The sequence below is a fragment of the Morus notabilis genome, unplaced genomic scaffold (assembly GCF_000414095.1).
Source record: "Morus notabilis unplaced genomic scaffold, ASM41409v2 Scaffold409, whole genome shotgun sequence".
NCBI lineage: Eukaryota > Viridiplantae > Streptophyta > Magnoliopsida > Rosales > Moraceae > Morus > Morus notabilis.
The window spans coordinates 708884-717627 of record NW_010357248.1 but is presented as its reverse complement, the minus strand read 5'-3'; the positions used below and the strand labels follow the sequence as shown (position 1 = coordinate 717627).

The following is an 8744-nucleotide window of genomic DNA, read 5'->3' as shown; positions in this document are numbered from 1 at the left end:
GGTTTTCGTTACATTTAAATTCCTTAGCTCAGAGCTAAATTGGTCCAGTGACCAAAAAGTATGGCTGAGCTTCTACTTTATCCTTTAAGTGGAGTCGATGCCCCACGAGTATTTGCATTAAGAATAGATAGAATGCTGGAATGAGGAGGCATAGGAATCTGTTCTTATGCACTCTAATTCTTCCTTTTGTTCTCTGCCTATGTGTAATTTTCTTGAACAATTTCGACCTTTTTGTCTTTTGGTAACACTTACGTGTCTCATAAAATGTCAAAGTCAAACTCTCAACTCCAAAGCAGATTTTATGTTCTTTTGGCAAACCAATGTGCAGGATTTTTGAACCTGGTATCCAATAAGCTGACTCTCAACATGCTTTTTCAACCTTTTAATTTTTCAAATTTTAATCTATGTGAACAATGTTCTTTGCAGGCAGCAGAGGTCGCACACTCCCTCTTTTGCATGTGTTACAAATTCAATCTGCAAGTTGAAAATGCAACTACTCTTTTATTGCTCGCAGAAATCCACAAGGTACAATATTATATTTACCACACTATATGCTTGGAGCCTAGAGGTTTGGGTTTAACCTTCCGCCCTTCCCCCTAAGCATACACCTACACAAAACAATGTTTGTTTGGAGAAAAAGAAACTAAAGAAATAAGACAAACCATTGTTTCTACAATTGTTTAGGAAGATTTTCTCATACAACCCAGTCTAATAGAATGAATCAATTAATAGGGGATGTATGTATATAAAGGACTTGGATTTTGGATCAGGATCTCCTATGTTCATTTGTGAGAGCCAAATAGCCAATTTTTTTAGCAAGCCTGTCACTAATGATTAATATTCATTTGTTTCCCTGTACAGTGAATTAAAGAACTGAACACGTAGTCTATTGATTTTGCAGGCACCCATTGATTTTTTAATTATTTTTTTATCTTTTCGAGGCATCCATTGATTTTGCCCCTGCTAACATTTCTCACCCAAAAAAAACAAAAAAACTGCTAATTTGTTGGTGTAGTGGTTAGTTTATTTCCTATATTTGAACATCTGCTGTGATTTCCAACACGAACCTGTCTGCATTGTACTTTTTTCTTTACCCTGTGACTTTGCATTTTGAAAGCAACCTTTTTGTTTTTGTGATTCTTTAATTTTCTTTGTTCATTTAACTTTATTTTCCCAGCTTTCCCTATACGAATACGATTACATATAATGTTCAACTGCATCTTACGGATAAAAGGTTCTACTATTTGTTTTTATCAGAGATCAGGAAATGCTGTTTTAGGTCTTCCATATGCGTTGGCAAGCCTCTCATTTTGCCAGTCATTTAACTTGGATCTTCTCAGAGCATCAGCCGTACTCACAATGGCTGAGTTGTGGCTTTCACTTGGATCAAACCATGCAAAGAGGGCCTTGTCCCTTATACATGGCGTTCTTCCCACAATTCTTGGTCATGGAGGTTTGGAGCTCCGTGCCCGTGCCTATATTGTGGAAGTAAAGTGCTATCTTTCTGATCCAAACTTTTCAGGTATGTCTGTGTGCAATATTCCTACTTAACATAGCGAGTTAGAGTATCATCTCTCTATTTAGGATGATAAACTCAAATAGATATTACAATGCTCTCAAAACAGCCTAGTTAGGACCGGTTAGGATTTTAATTCTTGTGTTTTCTGTAAAGTAATAATATGTAGAAGCAGAAGTTGAGACTTTCATTTTCTTCTAAGTAATAATATGTAAATTAGAAGCAGAGGTTGACTCATTCATTTTGTTCTTGACACGCTCTGATAACATTTGCTTAAAACTATTACTTATTTTCGTATTTTGGATTCATTTCTAGTATCTGAAAGTCCTGAGGTTGTGCTGGATCCTCTGACTCAAGCTTCTGATGAGCTTCAAGTGTTAGAGGTTAGTAATTTCTATATATAAATGTGTAGAATGCATGTTCATTTTTGGCCGAGGATGGGATTGCATTTTATCTTGAACTCTGTCGGCGTTTCAACCTCATTTGTTTTGTTTGTTTCTGGTTCTTTGTTTTTTTTTCCCCTCGTCATTCTCTTTCCATAGCCTATGTATGACATACGATAATCAAAACTTATTCTTGAAAGACTAAAATACTTTGGCTAGTTTCTAGTTGGTAAGTGCCCAACTGCCACCTTCTGTCATGAAATATTCTCACTCACTCTCTCACGAATTAGATATGAAGGTTTTAATGGACATGCCTTTTGACATCCAGAGCAGTCTTTATGTTTGCTGGGGAAGAAAAAAAAACCACTACACTTCGTAAATTACGTTTTTGTAGGCAAAATAAAATTTATATTATTATTATTATTATTTTTTTTGTAATTTTTCCTTGAGTTCTTTTGCTGAAAATTTTTTCTTTTTGAGTTTGTGTCTTCAAAGTGCCTTCAAACTTTTTAAATTCGACGTCATTTATGACTTAGCAGTGAACGAACATAAAAACCCCACCTTTTTTTTCGGCTCTTTAAGAAGAGAGGAAACTACTAGCATCAATTGCACGTTGAGGTCTTTTTATATGAGCACTCTTATTCATTTCGATATGGTTAAAATTCTGCTACTCACATAAAGTGGGTCTTGTTAAGTGGGTAACTGGGACCCACCATTTTGTGCGATGAGGATTTAGCCCATCACTTTTTTTTATTTTTACATTCTCGTCGCTTTTATTTTCATATTCATATGTCTTGGTTTGTCTGTTCTAAGTTTGTGCTTTATCCTTGTGTATATACTTTACGTGTAGGATTGTTGGTCTATTCTGATTTTGTCTTTTTCATTAATGGGATGATAGTTGTTATATGCACAGTATCACGAGTTGGCGGCTGAAGCTTTCTATTTAAAGGCGATTGTATTTGACAAACTTGGGAGACTGCCGGACAGGGAAGAAGCTGCAACTTCATTCAAGAAGCACATAATGGCTCTCGAAAATCCACATGGTGAGGATTCTCCCACCACTATGTCGTGAAACGATAATGTTGGGAATAAATCTATAAATGATCTCTGAACTGTTTTCGCTTTCTAGAATTAGTCTTTGTAATCAATTTTATTTCATAAACAGTACTTAAACTCTAGAAAGGTCTCATAAATGATCCATTTTGTTAAATTTTAGATAAAACCCATTAATTTTGACTCATAAAAAGTCTTCAAACTATTTTCTCTCTATAAATAGTCCCTGTGTTAAAAGTTGTATTAAATTTAGTCCACAAACTAAAAAAAGCCAAAAATAATTCCTCTGTTCAATAGATAGATGAAAAATATTAAATAAGAGTTGTACTATATGTAGTAGTTCCTAAACTAAAAAGAATGCCGAACTTAGTTTTTTTTGCTATACATTTTTTTTCTATTTTTTTATTTATTCATTCACATGTGTGACTTTGATAAAGTTTTTTTTGAGTAGTTATAATTGTCCCACTATATTAATAAATGTTCTAAAATTATTACTCTCCGATAATAATCTCTAAAAATATATACTTTTATAAACATTTTTTATATCATACTCAGTAACCACGCACGAAGATACATATAAACTAGTGGGACTACGTGCCTTCACTTAACTATTTAAAATATGCATACATATTTAAATTAATGTCAATATTATTCTATTGTAAAGAACATATAATTACAAAAAATAGTAATTTTTTACACGCACTGTACACACAAATCCTAACTAAATTTCTCAACCATTTTTTTTAATAAGAAATACTGTGAGGAGTAATATGCAATTTTCCATTTCCTAAATGATTATTATATCATCAATAAAAATTCAAGCAAGCAAAAAAAAAAAAAAGTTCCCTAAAGAAAGAATAAAAGCAATTAACTGCAAACTGCAATCCACTGTACACGAAAGTGTATGGTACAATTATTATATATTATTTTATGCATTGTAATAAAAAACAAAAATATTTTTATTCATGTGAGGTTATATAGAAGCTTAATGAGTGTAAATAGAATCACTTTTTTTTCTTCTTAATTTAGGGATTACATTTTTACACCTACTCATCTTTAATGTTTTCTATCAATTTATTTAACATATGAACTAATTTTAACATCATATTATTATTATTATTATTATTATTATTATTATTATTATTATTATTTTTATAATTATTATTGTTTTTGTTATTGTTATTGTTATTAGTTTTGAAACTAAATTTAGTACAACTTCTAATAAATGGACCATTTATAGAGAAATTAGATAGTACGGGCACTTTTATGAGATAAAATTAGCGGTTTCCATTCAAAATTTAACAGAGGGACCATTTATAAAACGTTTTTAGAATTCAGGGATTGTTTATGAGACAAAATTAACTATAAAGACTATTCATAGATTTATTCCTTTGTATATTTTATACATACATAAGGCTTGTAGTTGATTATGGAAAAGAAAAGAAAAAACTAGATTGTATAATTGTATTTGTATGTTTTACATATATTAACAAGGCTATACTTTTAGTACCTGTGTTATATAGAAATATGTGTTTAGTATCCTGGATTTTTGATAATATCAAGTTAGTATCTTGAGGTTTGAGAAAATGTTTTTTTTAGTATCTTTGGACCAATTTTTAGGATATAAAGTGTCCAAATTATCCTTATTAATTAAATATAAACCAATATATTTTTTAATAAAGTAAATAAATTTGAAATTAAAAAAATTATCTCTTTTTTGATAGTCGACTTTATCTCTTTTCTCTCTTGATGAGCTCTCCAGTCCTAACGAGTAGGGGTGGCAATTTGTGTCGCGTGTTATGTTCGTGTCGTGTTTGTACCGTGTTAGTTTTTTTATGCAACCTGTACATGACCCGTGACACGAAAAAAAATTGAGAACCGAGACATGAACACGACACGGTAAGGTTGCGGGTTAACACGACACGAACCGAAAGTGACACGTCACACGAAATTGACCCGCGAACTTGAGATACAAAACGAAACTGTTGAACCGAAGTTGACACAAAATTGTAGATTTCAATACATTTTATAAAGATCTTAAAGTTTATAACCTGTTACATATATCATTCATTAATAAAATCCTTCCAAAATAATAACAATTAACAAAGTACCATAGCTCATAATTCATAAGAAAACATCATAAGACCACAAGTTCAATACCAAAATAATAAAACATGAGTCATACCATAGGCAAACAAGTTTAATCCCAAAATACCACAATTCTACTAGAAAATATAGTTCATAAGACTCACACCAAAGTCCCAAACATAAATAATAAAGTTCCAACACCAAAGTCCAAACCTAGATTTAGGTAATAAAAAGTTCCAGCAAGAACAAAGTTTAAATACATGCAAAAGAAAAACATCACATGAAACCTACATAACAAAGTCCCAATTGTTGGTTTCTGAAACAATTTCGGATGCGGAAGCATGTGTTTAACAGATTGTGTATAACATTTTTATAAAACTTTGAAATACTTTATAGATTACATTAATTATGCACGAATAAATTAATCAAATTAATTTATTTACCTAGCAACCGATTAGGACGATAACTTAAATTCTTTGACCTCGAACGTTCCTCACTCCAAGCTAGTTTAGAACACCCAAATCTTCCTCGTCAATTTCTTGGATCTATGAAGACGTGTGTGAGGGTACACTTGAAACAAAATAGAATTAGCACTCAAAACACTCAAGTCTTTCACGAACACCAACACATGCACGATGTGGAACTAAGATGAAGAACTTTTCTTCTCCTTTGTCACACTATAAAACAAACCACTATAGGTAAGGGTGAGTAAAATTACGTTCTCCAATTTCCTGTAATCTCCTATTTATGGAGTAGCTATTAGACTTCCAAAGGAAAGATAATCTTTATTTCTAAGATAAAACTTTATAATTATCTCCCACTTTTAAGTTATTTTAGAAACAAAATCCTCTCTCTCTTATCCTAATATGACCGGCCACTACAGGGTTATTATCCCCTATGGTTGGCGTCCCCTACATATAGGGGAAGAAAAAAAAAATTCCCTTATCCTGTAATCTAATTTTGACTCAAATTCAAATTCTAGTTAATTTGAATTCTAATTAGATAACTTATCAAATAAGTCAATTGGATAACTTAAAAAGCAAACAATTGAATCCCAAAGAGATTCATACAGTGCTGGGTGTGTACATCACATGGACCCTTCCACATGTGTGTTCTAAAATTCAAATTAAATAATTACATTGTTTAATATTTAATTAATTCTTAATTAATTAATTTTGAGTGTTTTATTTAGAATTTCATAATTTTAAAATTTCCATTTTGTCCTTAGTGTCTTGTAGAATTATAAGGACGAGGCGGGGACTCGTGAACCTATAATTCTGAGGTCCTATAAAATTAATAATTAATTAATTAATTCCATTAATTCCAAAGTTACTCCACTATAAACTTGAAATTGTACTCTCGTAATTATAGATGTAATTTACTTCCAAACTATAAAGTGTCCATTTGATATAGTCGTTAGATATAGATCAATCCTCCATACATAATTCATAATTAGAGCTAGGTGAAATTCGTTAACCTCTCTAATTACATCTTTATCTTTGAGTACCATTGATTCTCTAATTGATAATGATTCATAAAACAAATTCATGAATAAGAGCTCCTACTAATTAAAGTATCAAATCAACCCTCAAGAGAATTATTCATCTGCTTCACCATGTCTCTAAGATATAAGAAATGTGATTCAACATCTCAAAATCCGTACCGAGTAAATCAAAAGGCACAAATTCATAAATAGAAGTATGCTAATAACTCATGATTAAAATCATTCTATATATGACCATCGGTAGACTCAATTCGAATTTCTATACTTAACGGAAATTGTTAGAAATTCAAATTGTGTCTGTGTCTCGATTCCACGTAATCTCATTATACGTAATAAACTCATCAAATATCTCCCCATGTTAACAGTGCGGATAACATTGTTCCATTGCTAATGAGAATGACATGTATTAGTAAGTAATATTTTAATTAAATATTTTGAAACTTCAATTAAATTCATTACAAACACGTTTCGATTATTATCTTTAAATATTATCCTCTCGTATATAACTCTTATATACAATATTTATGGTCACATAAATAATCATAGAATTTTCAATGATATTCATAAAATATTCAATAGTATATGCACATAAAATAATGAATGATCTCTTTTATTAAATAAATAATAAATATCTTATTACATCTCATATTTTTAAGACAGCATTCCTAACAGAAGAGATTGGGAGTGATACAGATTTAGTACTATTAGAGCTTTGTGAGGGCAAAGTTTGGTTAAAAAATTTAGAAGGTGGTGGAGAAGAAGCGCACGGTCTTGAGGTGTTTTTTGGTTTCCCTATGAATCACTTAAAAACTAATTTCAGAAGATTTTTTTTATTATTCTTTAGATGCTGAAGACTATTTTTTTTTAATAATTAACCCCTTTTTAAAGGGGGTTTTTAAATTTCTTTTTTCATTTAATTTTTTTAATACTTAAATCATTTTGATAAGTTTAATTAGAATTTAATATTTTCATTACATGTCGTGTCAACAAAATTTGTTAAGTTTATGAACGAAAATGGATAGAGTGAGTGTTTTGATTTGTTTTCTATATATCAAGGGTGAATGGTTTTGAAACATCATAGACATTTTGAAAAAGAATACATAGTTTGGAGGAAATTTATGAAATTAATCCCAAAACAATAACTTCCACGTTTTCCGAGTTCTGAGAACACATTTTCACTTAAAAAAAAACAAGGAAAAATGCAATAAACAACATAATTTTGAAACTAAATTAAGTAAATAGCATATTTTAACTATTTGAAATAAATAACAATTTTTATGGTAAATGAATCATTTACCGCGTAAATAGTTCATTTACGGTTAGTAAAAATATTTTTTTAAGTAAATTTTCTTTTGCGACTAGTAAAAAGAATTTTTTCCACGTAAAAAAAGATGTTTGAGATTTTTTACCACGTAAGTTATTTTTTATCAATTGTAAATGAATCATTTACCACAAAAACTGTTAATTATTTTAAATAATTATAAAATATACTATTTATTTAATTTAGTTTTAAAAATCCGTTATTTACTATAATTTTTCTAAAAAAGGTTACTTCTGTACTTTTTTCTAGAAGTGTCAAACATGTCATGCCGGGCCGACACGACACGTCTAACCCTAGGCCTGTGGTGGGCCTGGGTCGTGCCTGGCATGGCCCTGCACTGTGTAAGGCCGTGCCAGGGCCGGGCCTGAGGAGAAACTCTCAGGCCTGGAACTAGCCCGTGGCCCTAGTCCATAAGCGCCAGGGCCGGGCTTGAGGAGAAACTCTCAGGCCCGGAACTGGCCCGCGGCCTTAGTCCATAAGCACCAGGGCCGTGCTAGGGCCCATGCCTTTCACGGGCCGGCCTTGGCCCTTGTAATTTGTTTTGCAATATTTAATAAAAAGAAAGAAAACATATCATATGCCCCCAAAAGATGTGATTTTATTGAATTGAGATAATATGAATAAGTACACATAAATGACTACCTCATTAAGAACCTTGTCAAGTAAAACCCGTTGAGAGATCAGGACAAAACCTTAGCGAAGGAAAAAAGAGTGCAGTATTCTAGGATAAGTAAATTACAAAACCTAAATGCTTCCAGAAGATTTTGTTATTTCTAAGTTAGAAAAATAGTATTTTATTAAATCATCCGTATATTGTTGTTTTCGTCTTTGTACATCTTCCCAATATTTAACGCACATTAGCCCCTCCAAGATATCTGG

The 8744-nt window shown here is 31.4% G+C and overlaps 1 protein-coding gene across 1 annotated transcript; it reads left to right on the top strand.

The window, feature by feature from the left end:
- Window positions 1–264: 264 nt before the first annotated feature.
- LOC21403817 (anaphase-promoting complex subunit 5) lies at window positions 265–2971 on the top strand. Its single transcript, XM_024167790.1, has 5 exons — window positions 265–342; window positions 427–525; window positions 1258–1522; window positions 1832–1899; window positions 2813–2971. Exons 1-5 carry the CDS (start codon window positions 265–267, stop codon window positions 2969–2971), a joined length of 669 nt encoding a protein of 222 aa, XP_024023558.1.
- The last annotated feature ends 5773 nt before the right edge of the window (window positions 2972–8744 follow it).

Bases quoted from the DNA above. Each gene is read 5' to 3' on its own strand.
- LOC21403817 (XM_024167790.1), top strand. From the start codon at position 265: ATGTCAAAGTCAAACTCTCAACTCCAAAGCAGATTTTATGTTCTTTTG. The intron at 343-426 runs GTATCCAATAAG...TGTTCTTTGCAG, and splicing joins GTGCAGGATTTTTGAACCTG to GCAGCAGAGGTCGCACACTC. The intron at 1,900-2,812 runs GTTAGTAATTTC...TTATATGCACAG, and splicing joins ATGAGCTTCAAGTGTTAGAG to TATCACGAGTTGGCGGCTGA.